This window comes from Lutjanus erythropterus, chromosome 3, assembly GCF_056507025.1.
Source record: "Lutjanus erythropterus isolate fLutEry1 chromosome 3, fLutEry1.hap2, whole genome shotgun sequence".
Lineage (NCBI taxonomy): Eukaryota > Metazoa > Chordata > Actinopteri > Lutjaniformes > Lutjanidae > Lutjanus > Lutjanus erythropterus.
The window spans coordinates 26387673-26405242 of record NC_139319.1 but is presented as its reverse complement, the minus strand read 5'-3'; the positions used below and the strand labels follow the sequence as shown (position 1 = coordinate 26405242).

The window sequence follows — 17570 nt, the reverse complement described above, 5'->3', positions numbered from 1 at the left end:
TGAGAATGCACATTTAGATTAATAGCAGTAATTATAATATTTAATCATACTTTAAGTACATTTTATCATTCCTTTTTAAAAAATCTTCTTTAAAATGTTACCTTGCATGAAAACCTGCATTTGTTTCTGCCTTTGCCCATTCCTGTCTTTGCAATAGCTATAAAAAAAGTTTTTGAGGCCCCAATGAATGACTTCAATTGGCCAAGTCCATCATTGATAGAATACTCTGTCTTTATATCTTATCTGACTTTGTTTTTTGTTTCTTCTGTCTCAACCTTTGTTTTTCTCCCTCGCCCTCCTTCCTTCTCGCCCCCTCACTAAATGCGCAAAGATCTCACACTCTGTTCTTGCCTCACTGTCTTTGCACTGCGCATCTGTAAGATTAGCCCACCCTGCTCTCTACTGCATTCTGCACGTACGTGTGTGTGTGTGTGTGTGTGTCAGCGTGCGTGTGAGGTCCTGCACTGACGTCTACCTCAAACTCCATCCCATCTCAGGCTGGCCAGTGGCCTCTGAGCTCCTCATGCAGATATAAATGTGGCCTGTGTGCCAGTCACAACTTGACAACATGTGCTGGACATGTGGTGTAGACTTGCAGTACAAACACAATGATCTCACACTCAGACAAGGCACTTACACTCTCAAACACACACACACACACACACTCAGAGTGCGGGCTGCTAAAGAACAGATGTATATATGTGCACTTGCACACACACATAAACACATAAAAATGCCCGACAGATGAAGGTGCAATCTTCCCCCTGTGCTTAAATGGGAACCACGTGCTGGCTTTGGGTTGAGGCAGACTTAGTAAAGTAAGTCCTTCCACTCATTATGTGGGATGACCCATGCTACCCTGAGGCTGAGGAGAACGCGAGGCAGCTCTCTGCTCGTCGGCCCTTTGAATGTGGCCTCCAAACCGGAGCGGTTAGCAATTAAATAAACAGAGGAGGAGATTTGTTCCCTCTGTCACTTGCGTTAGCCAAAAGGAACCTGTCGGGCCAAGCCTGAGTCAGTGTAAGGTACCATTAAATGGCAGGGAATCCTTTGCCCAGAGCCAAAGGAACTGGCAGCTGAAATTGCAGAGGTTCCCAACCACCAATACCACCAACACATACGGCTAATGTGCTTCCCGTGGACAATCTGCCTGCAAGAGCTCTCCAGGGAGAAATTACAGCACAGTATCAACATCAGTTTACCGTTAAATTGTACACATACCACACCGACTAGGCAATGCTCCCCCACAAAGAACAACATAGCAGTGGCTTGACTGTTCAAACAAAATGCAGTGAAATCATAACATCCTCATTCTGAGCAGGTAATCCGGTGAGGTAATGCTGACTAGTGGACTGTGAATTATTCATGTAACGACATATACTTCATATTCTTCATGTATTTCTTTCATGTATTTCTACACATTCAGTGTACACAGTGATGGCTAATAGTTAAGTTTCTAGATCTATTTCTATTCTATTTAGTTCTCAACACCTGAGGCTGTGTTTGCACTGGGCTGCTCTCTAGGTGAAAGAAAACCTTCTAAATGATGTTTTCCAAAACAGTGATTTAGACAAACCAGTCTAATATAATAAATAACATATGATTCATACAGCAGCATAACACTGCTCCATTTCACATTATTAAGCTAATAAGGTACAGTAAGATAAAACAAAGTGATATGACCAGAGCAGCAAACTCAGGAGTGTGGTATGGTATACCATATGGCAATGATGTAAGAAAGTAGGAGTAGCTACTGAAACATTACGTGGTACAAGAACTGAGGTTAATATAGCCATGAAAAAAGTTATGTAAAATCCAAGTCACCCAAAGTTGAGTCAGTAATAATTAGTACTACTCTACTCAGCATCCCTGAGAGTGAGCAAATCAATCACTCAATCAATCAATCAGTAAATGTGAGAGTATAAGTGTACGGCCACAGTGGCACATTACGTCACGTCCACCATGGTAACCTCCATTAAATAATAAAAAAAAATAAAAATAAAAAAATATGAAAAAGCTATAGCTGAAACAAATTGTGGAATAATAAGTAGAGGTAATAGTGAGTAAAATGGTCAGTTTGTCAGGACGGCCTGCTCTAGGCACATTTACACATGTGCCATATTCCTTGCATTTCTTAATGATGGATTTAACTGAACTCCAGGGGATGTTTTGAATCCATCCCCTGACTTATACTTTTCAGTAACCTTTTCTCAGAGCTGCTTGGAGTGTTCTTTTGTCTTCATGGTGTAATTGTAGCCAGAAATACTGATTAACTAGTGACTGGAGCTTCCAGACACAGATGTGTTTCTACTACAATCACTTGAGACACATTCACTGCACTCAGGTGATCTCCATTTCACTAATTATGAGACTACTAGTACGAATGGGCTGGATCTCTTTTGAATTAGGTCAGTCACTTTAAAGAGGGTGAATATTTATGCAATCACTTTTTTACATTACATATTTTTAATTAACTGGCATTACTTTGTAGAAATCCATTTTCACTTTGACATTAAAGAGGTTTTTGTTGTTAATTTATGTTATATGTGTTATATGTTGAACGTGATTCCATATAACATAAAAGCAATAGGGGAAGCAAGAGGGGAACAGATCCAAGGGGATGAATACCTTTTTAGTACTGTAATTTATTTAACCTTGTAGATATAAGATTAATGTAATCTGTCATACAGATTTCACAATATATGGTCACAATATTACCATCATATTACAACCCATAATGTGAGCTAAACCTTCTATAATGTCCACTAAGACAGTATTAGAGAGATGGATTACTCAAAGACATGGTAATGAGACCAAACCCATCACAGAACACACACAGCCCGAGAAGTGTTTGTTTCCAAGTGTTGTGTCATCCTCTGCTTTAAAGATGGTGGTGGGAAAGAACCGGTGAAATCATACCTCCCTAGATTTTCTTTCCCTTCCTTATTAGTGTATGCGCTTTCTGGGATAATGCACAATTGATAGTTTGTGAAAAAGCTTGCGACTGCCAGCATGGTGGCTGTGCGTGTTGTGCAGGATGGATGGAGTAGGGAGTGGAAGGGAAACAACCTCGCCCAGTCTCTACACAGGCCTGTTGGTGGACATCTGGATGTGATCCGGGTGTGCAGATGAGCTGAGCAGGACTAACCGCACCTCACTCCTGCATCATGCTGTATACTGGGCTTCTCTAGGTGTCTGCCTCCATTACATTATGACTGCAGTGTGTAGGTAGGGTTGACGCTTAAAGCGATAGTTCACCCTAAAATGAAATTAGCCTCTCAGACTGGATCCGCATGAACATGCCTGAAGCGGGTACACAGGCTCTCGCTCAAGCGGCGCGACACGAGATATACAAGATCTCCCAATACCTTCACATTTGTGTTTACATGCTACCTGGAAGCGACTCAGACAACAGAGAGAGATCTGCTCAGAAATAGTGACTTGTTACATGCACAGTTGACTTCACAAACTTTCGACAAAGAAGAAAATGTCCGAGAACTTCAACATAGAAGAGGAACATCATTTCTTTGCTGCAGCCTCACCGCTTGGTCGAGAGCTTGTGTACCCGCTTCAGGCATGTGCATGTGGATCCAGTCTGAGAGGCTACAGTTGACATTTAGGCTAAAAACATGGTGTAAATGGCATCTTTTTGGATCAAATTTTAATGTCGCAGCTCATAGATACTTGGATTACACCACATGAGCAGTATGGAGACATTTTGTTTTTTTGTGTTATTTTTTTACATTTCAGAACTGGTCACCATTCACCTCAATTGTACTGGATTTGGCTGCAACGCTGTTTTCCACTGAAGCTCCGGGAGTCTTTTGTGAACTGGAGATCTTCACCCATCCTCACATCAGCACAGGAGTCAGTAGATATGGAGTGAAATTTCATTTTTGGGTGAACTATCGCTTTAAACATTTAGACAGACCAACGAGATAAGTCTTCTCCTACTGGCTACTACCACCTGCCATTAGTAAAACAGGTTCTCTTGCAATCTATAATTCTAGATTCAAAACTTAGTAATTCCCTATATCTACAACTGTGTACAACTCTTTATTTTCAATGAGATTTAACATCTTTCTTTTAGCAAAAGAAACAGGTAGTGCAGTGTTTTGGTGGCTCTTACACAGTTATTTGGTTTCTCTATTCTGGCCATTTTTTAAATACAGTACATCCTGCTCACACAATTTTCTCATTATTTCAAGGTACACTAGCCCATAAGGGCAAGATTATGTTTGAATAGAACTAGCAGGGTTCGACATTAACCATGGCCTGCCGAGCTGTGGCCAGATAAAGTTACTCTGTGTCCACCAAGTTATATCCCCATATTGCAGGGCTTAGACAACAAAACGTTACAGTTCCACAAATATACTGACTCCTAGCAACCGATATACCGTTGTTACTGAAATATGAGTTTACTAAACCTACTCAAACTGCTAAGGCAATCCTTACAGAAGGGCAGACTATGAAAAAACATGAACATTGCCATTTTGTTTTTTTCCATAGTCTGAAAGCCAGAGTTTAAGTGACTAGAATATAACACATCTAAGGACATAATGTACTGCTGTGTGTGCTACCAGTTTCCTCAAGTGACGCAGCTGGTTTTTCATCTGTAACAACGTCATGTCTGTCAATGTATGAAACACCACATCACAACTGATGGGAAAAGTGGACAACATAAGTGTCACACTTGAGAAAGGCTGTGCTAAGTTGCGTTAAATTGCCTTTTTGTTGTTTTTACAAATTTACATCTGGGCTAGCAAATTTAGATGCTTTGAGACCCATGGGGCCATTGCCTAAAAATATTAGTGTCTATTACTGACTAATTCAGGCCAATTTTAGCCCTGGTCTTGTTGCCCCTAAATTTTACAGTAGAATCTGGCTGAATTTCTGCCAGAATCTGTTATTCTTTGAGGTTTGAGGAGGGTGATGACACCAGAGTAATCACCTGAATAATCAATGATCTGGTGCTTGGATGTTTAAGTCGATTTCTCGCATCTAAGAAATTTCAGTCTGTTGTCTTGAAATTTGTGCAGTTCCATGGTCCGATTTGCTTCCCAGCAGCTATCAAAGATCTGTTATAAACTGTAGTGAGTTTGTTTTAATAACAGTGATGTGATAAAGTATAGTCTTGAGACTGCTGTGTCTAATGACTCTATTTGACTAGGCAGGAACTCTTCACATCTCCTTTGAAATTGGACTAAAAGCGATTGCGTGCCTTGAAAATTAGATGCCAAAAGCATTTTGAAAATTACTCACAATAAACCTGTCTGCTGTTGCCATTTTTCAAATTTATCTGCTGAAGAAAATATGTCAGCAAAATAAACTGCTTTCTGAATTGTTTCTTACAGCAGTGTGTTGGCACCATTGCTGTGCTGAGTAGGCAATACTTGAGTTGAATAGACTCAAATGAGAGATTTCTCCATTGCCATTTCAAGCTAAAAACACCCCAAAGAAACATCAGCTCCCACAAACATGCAGAGTCAGGATCATTTGATCCATTGAGCTGTGGGGTGAATAGGTCTTAATGTACCATAATATCCCTTACACAACAGTACAGAGAAAGATCCAGAAATGAGTCACAGTGGTCCATAGAATCGTGATAAACTTTGGTGCATTATTCTAAAAAGCAATGACACTGACCATATTCCAATGCACCTTACATCTTCTGCATATTTCTCTGCTTGTTTTAATCGGTCATATATTGAGCAACAAATAACCAGGGTTAACAAAAAGAAATACTGCTTTTGAGCTCACATCTCAAGATGCCATTATCTGCTTCTTAAGCTGCCGCTGATATTATTGGTGCCATAAGAAAAATACAGAAGAGGTGCACACAAAATATAAGAATGCATTGACTGATTTTATAGTCAGAGGAATCTTTTATTTTCAATACCAGAAAACTCTGCATCAATAGTCTTGTGACTTCAGTCCTTACTAAAGACAGTCCACAGTTCACAGGAGTATGAAATTATAAAGACCTGCTAACATCAAATACTTGTTTATTGTAACATTGATGAGTGAGATTTAAACCCTCCACTTAAATACATATAACAACAGCAGCTGTGACTACTGCAACTTTGCCACATTCTCAGACTGCTGCTAAATCCAGCCTGATAGTTGCACTGCTGCCTCCACCATCGCTCTCCTCTACTACTGCCACACATCAGTTGTCTCTTCATGTAGTCTGAGAACTTCTGCCACTGGCTTTTTAATGTGGGGGCCTTTCCTGCTAACAACTGTCACCACCACACATTTGTTCCAGATGGATCGAGATAAATCAAAACCATGAATGGGCAACAAAGCCCACAGCTTGTAGAGCAGGAAGCACGAAGGGGGAAATCTACAGGGTGAAAGTCTACATCATCACTGCATCTATTTAAAATTAATAAATAATCGGAATCGCAGTGCATCTTTAACTAAAAGAAATGTTTGAAGTAGTACAGCCTGAAAATGTAAATCCATAGATTGAATTCCTAATCTTTAAGAGTCTATCTTTATGATCTTGACTGGTCCTGTAAACTGCTGTTGTTTTCTGGCCAAACATACAAGCGCTACCTAGGATATAGGCAAAAGAACGATATTGTTTTGGCTTTGAAATGCTTGACACAAGTAGCAACTGTATTGAAAATGAGTCTTAATGGTTATAAATGTATATGGGGTTACCTTAATAATCAATGCCAGGTTCGACTACTTTGAATTACATTTATTTTAAATAAGAAAAGAGTGTGTGATGAAAAATAAACTGCTTGGCACTGAGCCACACACAAGGAAACGTTCAGACAACCTTTTTATGTATGGATTTTTCGTTCAGTCTAAAGGACTCCCAAAGACTTCCACATTCAGATCAGTCACTGATTATGGTGCATTACATGACCATGAAGAAATTCTACACAATCAAAACCAGTGAGTTTTCTTAAGAACCAGTTCTGCATAGTTTTCTGACATCTATATGAAACTCCAAATGAATTCACATAAAACCAACTAGGGGCATAAGAATACTATTTAAAAGATACAACAGGTTGAATTTCAAGACAGTCAAGAAAACCAAAGTCTAAACCCACACTTTCTGACTGATAAAAGGGAGCATCAATCCACTGTGGGGCACAAAAAAAGGAGTGATTGATGAAATGTCTCGAGGTGTTTTTCGTTCCAAAATGTTAATTTCCTTGCTGCGCCTAAACTGGATTATTCATCACTTGGCGGTGGTTGACCCATGTCCCTCATGTCATTGTTATCCCCCTCTTCTCCACAACTCTATCAGTGTGACACCTACAGGCCTTAGACAGAGATGGATGCCAGGACGGATAGATGGAGAAATAAGGACACAAGGACTCATGATTGATTGTACCCTGGTTAGGATGCATAGCAGAGTAGTCTGGCCTGGTGACTTGTGGTACATCTTCATTTGGCCATCTTTTGTTATTCCATCACACTGCCATCAACGTCTTTTGGGAATCTTTGTTTAAACTAGAGACCTGTGCCCAAACCCGACGGGACTCAGTGGGTTTGGGTCGCGTCAGGCCTTATTTCTCACATATTTCATGGGCTTACATTGGGTGTGGGCTGTAATATTATTATTATTGTTACTGTTATTAGGAGTAGTAGTAGTATTTTTTCATTTGTCTCACCCAATTTTACCGATGACAGTTAAATTCCCCTCATGTACTGTCCCTGTCACAGCCAACTCCTACTGTTTGGTACATAGAGGAAAGCTTGTTAGGTTACATGTTGGACTGTAATTGAGTTTGGGCTGAAATATGCTAATGAGGGATGGGTTTGGGCTTGGGCCTTTTCAGGCTCAACTTTTCAGGACCGATTAATTTTCTATTTTAAACCCTCTTAAACTACTTTAATCTTTAATGATTAGTCAATAAATTTACACAGTTTACTCTATGAGATTCTTAGTAGTCTGTCGTGATTGTAGGTTATAGCCAATCCAGAGTAGGCTTGATTACATATCTGAATCTGATTTAAACACTTTAATACATAACTTCATGTCATTGTCCAAAATCCACAACCTGTTCTATCTGGCAACATCTAAGAAGTGTTAAAAACACAATTTCTGTATGAGTCTTTAATTGGAAACTTAATCCAGAGTTCCCATTCATCTGCAGTGAGAACCAAACTGATGCTTTTATCACATTGATATCTGTAAATAGGTCTCAGAAAGTGGCAAAATACAGACTCTAAGACAAGACCCTCTTAGGAGAATTAAAAAAAAACAAAAACAGAAAGAAAAGAGACAGCATTTTTCAACAATGGCTGAAATAGACAATTAAATTTTCTGATGCTGATTATGATATATTTATACATATATAACACTATTTTAAAGTTTTTATGTCCTTCTGATACCACGAATTTGGATACATTTTAATTTTTGAACTATTAGTTAGACAAAATAGGCAACTGTAATATCCCACAATGGGTTTTGATGAGCCTACATGTTAATGGGCATTTGTCGCAATTTTTTGTATATTTAGAAAAAACAATAACTTTCTGAACTTTTAAAAACACTTAAGAGATAGAATAAAAACAATGCACTACTTGTTGAACCCACTTGTCTTAGTAATGCACATACACTAAAAGATGAAGAGATCTGGCTTACATATCCAAGCTCGAGAATTAAGGCCAAAAGAAAAAAAATCATACATAATTTTGAGAGCCGCCTAAAGTTGGCATTTCTTATGAAAAATGAGACCAAAGAATATTATATTGTGGGTGGGTTATCCCTCCATCATTTATAGTTCTCAATAATTCAAAAAGTCAAACACCAGTCAGCCAATCTGGTGGTCACACAAAATGATGCGGCTCATTGGAAGCTTGACATTCCTCTGATGACAACGCTCTTTTGAACATCACATCACGACTCTCTGCATTTCCATGCCATCTGGAAAACACTACTCACTACTACCAACCTCACTTTCAAACGGAGCGAATCAAACAAACAATAAATCAATCTACAACTTGAACCACTCTGAAATTCTGCCGAGTGCCATCATTAGTATGGTTTATTTGCTCACTGAGCGGTTTCTAAAAGCAGAAGCGAGCAGGGGGTTGAGTTCTCAGGGGCAGCGGCTGATGTCACCGTGCTGCAGCAGTTAAGTGCTTCTCTCCTCTCACTCCACTGTTTATTTGGAAGTCATTAGTGCTGTCCAACTTGGGCCCTGTGCTGACGCAAAATCAAATCAGTGATCTAATTATTAGCCAGAGGTCCATCATAGTACCATAGCCAGTTCTGTTTCTTTAGCGGCTGGCTTACCAACAGAGAGGACACTTGGAAAGTAATACACTTATACCTTAAGATTAATCAGGCTAGTTGACAAAGTGCTTAAAAAACACTCACATTACAAAAGGTCACAAACTGAATCACTGCGTCAGCCATGCGTTCTGTTAAAGGGGTCCATGAATGACACCTTCAATCCAAAAATGGGAATTGCACAAAATGAAAAATACTAAATCACAATTATAAGTATAGCCAGAAGTCTTTTTTTATTGAAGTACCAGCTTTTGCTCTGTACCCATTTTTTGTGAGGGTCCCACTAACAGCAGCAAACATTTTAAACTCATTATAAAGATTCAACTAATAGTAAAAACTGAAAATGCCCTGTGCTATTTTTCTGTACTGTACAACCTCCTGCTGCATTTTCTTTAATAAAGCCAATACACAGCCAATTGTTTCCTTTGTTTATGTTATGTGACAGAGTCATAACAATTACACCAAGACTGATGAAAAAATTAGAAAGTCTTCACAGATGCTCATAGATACTGACACTATTTTGCAACATGCATGCAACAGAATTGGGCAAATGGATAAAATATATCAGCTACTGGTGATTTTGCTACTTTAATGGTCTGCAAGAGGGACAGCTGCTGCTCCACGATGCACTCTGATTCAACGACACAGCACACACCCACTGGGCTGCAGGATGATTGAGAGGAAAAGAGCCTTTAGAGCCGGACTATTTTCAAATCTAACTCAGATTTGTGGATGTATTATTGATTTCTAAGATAGTGAAAAGACAAACCAGCATGGGTTTTGGTGAGTTTTATTTTGTTTGTTTTGTTTATTATCATCACCGCCTGTTACTGCTGTTTCCATTCAACCTAATGCAAATTCAAAAAATATCATACAAAATTAGTTGCTGGGTCTTAACATGTTTGTATATAGGCCTCTGTATTTATTTTGTTTCATATTTTTATCCTATTGCATTCTACATTTAATAGATGATCTGTATATATGTTGTATTTTGAAGGAACTACAACTTTAATTTTGTTGTACAACCCTCTGTTGTATAATGATAATAAATGACCTTGAATCCTTTATAAGAAGTGAATATAATTACTGTGAATAAAGGTTTGAGGTACAAAAATTCAAAGGAGAAGTTGTACATACTATTAATATCTTTTTTGGTATTTACAGTGTTTCGTCCACTTACGGTTCAAGTTCATGAATTACTCTGGATAATGCTAAGTTTGTTAAAGAGCAGAGGCTTACAACTACACAAGATTCAACCTGGACCAAGCTGCTCCTGTGTCATGCAAAGACATCCACTTTTTCTTATCTCTGAGTTTCAGACAAATCACAAGTACACATGTGGTCGGATCTGTAGAAACACCGAAAATAAAATATCTCTTGCATCTATCTAAAATTTGTTCCAGAAGGTCCTGACCCAAATGATGGTCTGTTTCTCCCCAGTACCGGATATACTGTACACACTGTGGTTATTACTGTTCTCAGTAAAGATGAGAGTTGCTTTGCAATACCAAGCAGCCCAGAGAGAGAGAAGGGGGAAAGACAGACAGGACACGGAGAGGCTATGGTTGTGATAGTTAATGTGAGAACACATCTGCTAGAGCCGCCAGAGGTCTGAGGTCTTTCCAGTGGCTTCATTCATTTGAATAGTTTACATGTGGTGAACTCGGAGGAGCAGCTTGAGTTTAGCTGCAAACTCCTGTTGAACTTCAAATACACTGAGAGGTGGTGGGAAATAGATGAATTTATCATTCACTCATTTGAAAATTCCAGCCTAAGAATATAATGTCCAAACAATAAGCAAAGAGATACATCTGAAAATGGATCTGTTGTTTGTTTGAGTGTGTTATTGTGTCTCTGTCTGTCTATATCACATGGTTTTCAATCACAGCATCTGCAGACAGGATCTTCTACAGTACATGTCATATGTCATAGCTGCAGTATCTCACCACCTGTCAAATCCAATTCAGAAGAAGCCCATAAAAAGCTTACAAATGTGGCAGCCTCAAACCCTTGCTGCCCCCTTTCAAAATAAGCAATTTTAACAAGCAGGCCACTGTCTGTCACTCACAAGTACAAGACACTGACATGGTCTGATGTCATTGTTCCAGGCCACAATCTGAGAAACATCAACACTAATAACGTAAAATTAATGGTGATCTTTCTATATACTACTGCTGATGCAAGCCATTTCAGCTGGTATGAACTGGACTATTTTCTGCAACATTTAATTTGGAAATGAAAATATACTAATCTCCAGTAATATAATGTTAGAAATATGAAAATCTGGATGACAGCACATCATTTAACTAATTTTAAAATGCTAACAATCATGACTGAACTTCTCTTTTTGTTATGACTGGCAAGCAAGATGGGAAAATCTTCAGTATGCAACGGATTAATGTTATGAGCCATAAAGCACAGACTGAAATTGAGGTAATCTGTCTACACACTCATTTCTACATTTCAGTCCATTTTGATCCAGTTGAAACAGAGAGCGGACTAAACGAGGGCTTTGGGTTCATCTTTAAACCTCTAAAAAAGGGTCATCTTCCTTGCTGACCTCAGCCGGATTTGTTTCCCGAAAAGGAAATGACTGCAACCTCCACTGCACTTGGGTCATGAGCTAGACTAGAGCAGCCAAACTACAAAGAGCTTAATCTATTTATAGGAAAACACTGCTACAGTACAGTGATCAGGGGTAAAAGGAACCCTACAAGACAGAAAGACAGTCGGACGCCAAGGTTACGCGCCAACTGTCAAGATCAACAAGGAGCTTTGCCATTCCCCTGCTTTATAACTTAAATCCATTTTCCTTGCTGCTCCGAAAACATTAAACTATCCCCTTACTTTTTACACTGTCGATTTTGACATTTAATACAAGTAAGAAATGCAGCACCTACAAAGCTGTCTCATGCAATATTCCAAGTAATTTAAGTACATGGCTGAAAGAAAAACATTCCTCTAATTTTTATTTTTTGAATGCAGAAAACATTAATTCAATGAAACTCAAATGTCTGGTATTAAGAAAAACAGTACTAGGACAAGCCACACTTTAAACATAGTTTGAATCTATGCAGAGTTACTGCTATCATAACAAGGATATAAAACTTAAGAATACAAAAGCTACGTTCCTCACATACTGGATTAACTACCGGGGAGAGCTAGAGTGACGGCTGGGTCTTTAGGGTGGCACAGCCTGAAGGCTTATAACGGAAAAGGTACAACACTCTCTTCATACACATTCTTGAATTATATCACACAATTTTTTTCTATTTTGTAATAAATACTGCTACCATAGCAACAGTACTACTACACTGTAACTTGGTATGCCCAGTGGGAATGGGGAAAGACATTTTTTAATATGGTGAAGTTATGTTGACTCCAGAATCAATATTTACTATCAGCTTGGGACTAAGATTGTTCAAAGCAGGTAAAGAAAACCTAAAAGTGAAGAGCTGAAACAACACACACGAAGACTGAAAGTGAAAACAAAAAGGAGGATGATCACACTGTTCGACAGACAACTTGCAGAGTTAAACACTGACAGAAAAGAAAGAAAGCAACCTGTTGGTTTGCCTGCCAAACAGACTCTTTTCCAGGTCTGTACATTTGCATATTCACAAGGAACTTAAGACTCACTTTGTACTGAATTTCTACACATACTTTTAAAACATAGATGCAACACAGATATAAATACTAAGCTAGTCACTCTGCTTTATCAAATTACTCCTTTATCAATCACACATGTTACAAGTGTACCAGTGTTCATGTTCTTGGTGAACAGTGGATTGAACAAATCAGTTTGCAACTAATGACATTAGGCATGCATGATATGGATTTTTTCAGCAGACAGCGATAACTGGTAATTACCTGCTTCTCATGGCCGATATTGACAAGATAATTTAATCAATTAATCCCACTTTTTTCAAGTTGAAATAACCTGTAGTTTCTGCACACCTGAGGGTAAGAAAGGCTCAGATGTATAGAGCAAAGATGGATGATTTAATATTTCATAGCTCTGACTGAACCAAATCTAACTGACATCAATTTTACAACAAAAAGAAACAACAGTTCTGACTCTTCAAATGTTCATTTAGTTCTACTAATTAAGCACATAAGAAAACGTGAGTTGAGTTGTTTTTGAGCTAGCTCTTATTAAGTGTGAACTTGCACAACACTACTTGGTACTCCACAGAACCCTAAATCAGGCTGAGGGAACACGGGGACTTCACCAGCAGTCACTAGGTCAATTCAAATATTTCTGCAGTTTAAGAATGTACATCTCCATGTATGATATACCCCAATTCTCCACCCTGACAAATACTAAGAAACAAATCTATCCCACATAACTCAGCATGGGAGGATACAGGAGAGATACAGAGATGGAAGAAATAGGAAAGAGGTTATAAAATACAGGACTGCTGAAAAGAGCCAAAGAAGAACAGGGAGTGAGATGAAAGATGGAAGGGCAGCAAAAGGTCCCACAAAGGAAAGAAACACAGGTAGGTAAAGAAAAGCGGTGGAAGGCCCGAGCCCTGAAGGTCCTGTGAATCATTGCCTGGTGTCAGCAGGCCTTATGAACCTGAAGCATGGCTGTAAATTGTGTAGAGAGACGCAGGAGAGACTGTGAGGAGCTCAGACTGGTCCATGAGAAGAATCAACTGTCTGCATGAGCACAGGGATGGGTTACACTGCATGCTCCATGAATATCTCTCGTAATACACAATAGGCAGCAGTGCATATATTTAAGCATTATTATATCATAATACCAAGACAAGCTTTCCTACAAAAAACTGCCGTAAATATGTGCTGGCTTACACAAATTTATAACGTTTGAGTTCAGATCAACACACAGAGCCGATTACAATGCCCACAGGTGGCATATATGTTTGGCAAATACAGAAATTAAGTGTTTGGTTCCTATCAAAAGTATATTTAAGAGTCATGTGGGGTCGAAACATGGGCGTAGTGACAAACCATCGTTCCAGGGCCAAAAAATCATTTGCCCTCTCTCTTATTTGCAGTGGAATTGTTGTAATTCCCAGTTACAGCTCTCCCACCACCCATTCAGGTTCATATTATTGGAAACAATGACATCAAGCTGAAGAAACGAGAAAAAAAAACATGCCAGTCGGAGCATTAGAGCAATGATCCATCTCTAGTTCAATATGGTAACAGGAGGAGAGCGGGCTAAAACAATCAGCTTTCCTTTCTTTTTCTTCCCCTCTCCCATCGGTGTCAACCAAACATCTGCCATTCCTTCCCAGCAAAAGGGAAGGTTGTTTGTTTCCAAGCCAAGATCACTCGGTTATACAACCTCTGGACTTGTTTGGGTATGATTGCTCAGACAGGATATTACAGGATAGCACAACGCCTTCTTTTCCCAACTGGAGTCTGGTCATCGGGGTTGAAACAGACAATAACTGCCTGTACTGTAGGTGTGGGAGACAACACCAGATAAACCGCTTGTTAGGGATTTCCTCTGAGGTTAGCACAAAAATTAAGAACAATAAAGTCTATTCATTTTAGGTGGTGTTAGATTCTTACCATTTGTTTTACTGAGTCTAACAATCCCTCTGTTAAGATTTGGGCTTTATTACGTTTCTAATTGCACGACTCAGAACAGCGGTTTCAACCATACCTCTAATTACTGAAGCCCAGAGACAGCATATTTTAATCTCTTCAACCTTATTCTCTCTCAGAGGCTGTTGAGGTAAAGGTTTTGGTGAAGATACTGGTAACATAAAGTAAAGTTGCTGGTATCATATGAAACTAGAAAAACCTATGGAATTCATTGGATTTTCACCCATTTCAGCTTGTCGGGAAATGCGCTAAATAAGGCTCCAAAGTTAGGTGAGTGAAAACCTTGCATGGTGAATTCCTTGACGTCTCACTTCAAGATATGGGTACCCAAGGGTCTCTCTTTTACAGACATGATCCCTTTACGCTAATTTCAGCCAGTTTTGGACCTGTTCTGTTTCAATATTTCTGCATACCCCAGTAAAAGTATCGGAATTGCATAAATTGGGTCTGACTGGAAAGCTGAGACTCTTGTGGATTCAATGAGCCCAGTTGTATTCATGTATGATGATTTGACCATAGTAGCCATTTCATTGTAGTGAGACTAATTTTTTATACTTGACCTGACTATGAAATGACCTACTGTGATGTCTAGGATAATCACAACCACAAACGAGAGACCTGGGACATTCAGAAGATGTATGTCTTTCCTAAGTATATGGACAATAAGGGAGTTGTAATATCAAATCACAGCAGGAATTTTGTTCCTCAAGGACTGTTGTATTTTGGAGGGATTTTTGACCATTTGTATCAATTTTCAAATGGTAGTTGAGTTATGAGACCTAATAGACCCTGGGAATTAGTCACATACAAAGTTTGAACAGGCGCCTAACCCAAACACAATGTTTTTCACAGATTTATGACTATAAAAACTTGACACATATTGCTGAGCTCCATCTTAAATTGATGTTCAGGTTCCCAGTTTTCAGATGATACATACCATTTCTATGTGGCATCTGCTATACACAAAAATACGGTATGCATGAGTGGGTTGGAAGAGATTAAGTCTAATTTGACCAGCCACGGAGACGGAAACATCAAGTCTAGAGTCTACTTATCCCTACTAAAGTGTCTGTGAAAAAGACACCAATCCCCTGTCTACAGTGTCACTCAGCCCCACAACTCCTTTCCTGCTGCAAACTAAATTGTCCACTCTCCTTTTTTATCGACCTGTAGTTCCTGAACTGTGAAATTTCCTTCCCCCTGTTCATCAGTGGAGAAGCTGACAGACTAATGCATGATCTGGACACACTGTCTGTGTAAACATTAGAGCTAGTACTCACGATTAAATAAAAAAAAATAGGAACACATGTGAACATCCTCTCTGTAAAGTGACACTCTCAGGCCTCGGCCTATTAACTGCTATAGTCTTTTGGGAACGATGCATTAAAGGATCTAATTGTTCATCAGTTGACAGATGATCGTCTGTCTCATGTGCCGCCTGTCTGAGCTTAAAAACAGTCTGGAGCAATGCACTCCAGTCTGCATGTCCCGTTCTACCTGTGATGGAAGCTATTTCTGCCCTGATGAGGGGCATTTAGCCAGAAATAACTCAAAAGAACCATTAGCAGATCTGATTCCAGAACACAAAACTCTTACAGTTTTACCAATGCAGCGTGAACAGAGACGTCACTTTGTTCCGTGGGATGTATGACAAAGGATAACTTAGTAAACATGGTCATGACCTGACTGCTCAGGTCAGTTTCTCTGACAATGGACATTTGAGGGTGTGTGTGTGAATGTGTGTGTGTGCTCAGTCATAACTATGTCAGTGTTGTGGTGGTGTGAGGGAGTATCACTGTCCGGCAAGTTATATGAGGCAACTCGTTCCATTGCGGAACAAGTATGTCTGATTGCTTTCACACTGCCTCATGTAATGTGTCTGGAATCTTTTTGACGAATACAGTATGTACAGATGCACAAGTAAATTAAACTTTACCGTTCTGTTCATCCAGCTCATTGCCAATCTCTTGGCCCATTATCTTCTGTCGGCTAATGACAGCTGCTAGTGCATCCAAGCCTGCGTCCTGGGCTGTGAAGAGAGGGGAGAGAAAATAAGAATCGTGACACACTTAAACATGAGACAAAGAAAGAGACTAACAATGTTGAAGCAGGATTATGCAAAGCCAGACAACAATATGGAAAAAAAGACCAGTATTTTTCCTTTATGTATGAAACAATAGCGCACTCTATATACAAATCTCTCAAAACACAATCAGTGTTAATTTTGTTAAGAAAAAAATACAATAGAATTTCTGTTATGATGACATCTGATCATTCTGCCCTGATGAGTAAAGATGAGATGAAGTAATTGGCTCTGTTCAGGCAGACAGTTATCAGCTGTCTCAATGAAAGCACTAATAAATCCAGCTTTCTTAAAAAGTGTGTGCCTGATCTTCAGTGGCGGCCTGTCAGGTGGAAAGAAAAGAAAGGAAAGATAAGATAAGATAACCTGTGAACATGTTTCTCTTAAAGTGAAACCAAAAGCAAGATGGAGTGTATCATTACCAGTTGGGACAGTATCTTGTGAACTGATGTGCAAAAAAGCACAACCAAGCAAGGCTCTAACATATGGTTCTAGGCAGAAGAGTAACCTTCACTTATCATTTATGTGAGTTGATTTTCCTTTTTAGGACTAAACTGAATGCTTGTATTAAGCTAGCTAAAATTTCAGTGTGGATTCAGGCTGCGTTGCCTGGCACCATTCACATATTGTTAAACTCAATGG

General features: G+C 39.2%; 1 protein-coding gene across 1 annotated transcript in view; it reads right to left on the bottom strand.

Annotated features, from left to right (window-relative positions):
* stx8 (syntaxin 8) overlaps positions 1-17570 on the bottom strand; it is a 54343-nt gene that overhangs the window by 28084 nt on the left and 8689 nt on the right. The window contains exon 6 of the mRNA XM_084715623.1: positions 16782-16874. Coding sequence (XP_084571749.1) covers positions 16782-16874 — 93 coding nt within the window. The remainder of the gene's footprint in view (positions 1-16781; positions 16875-17570) is intronic.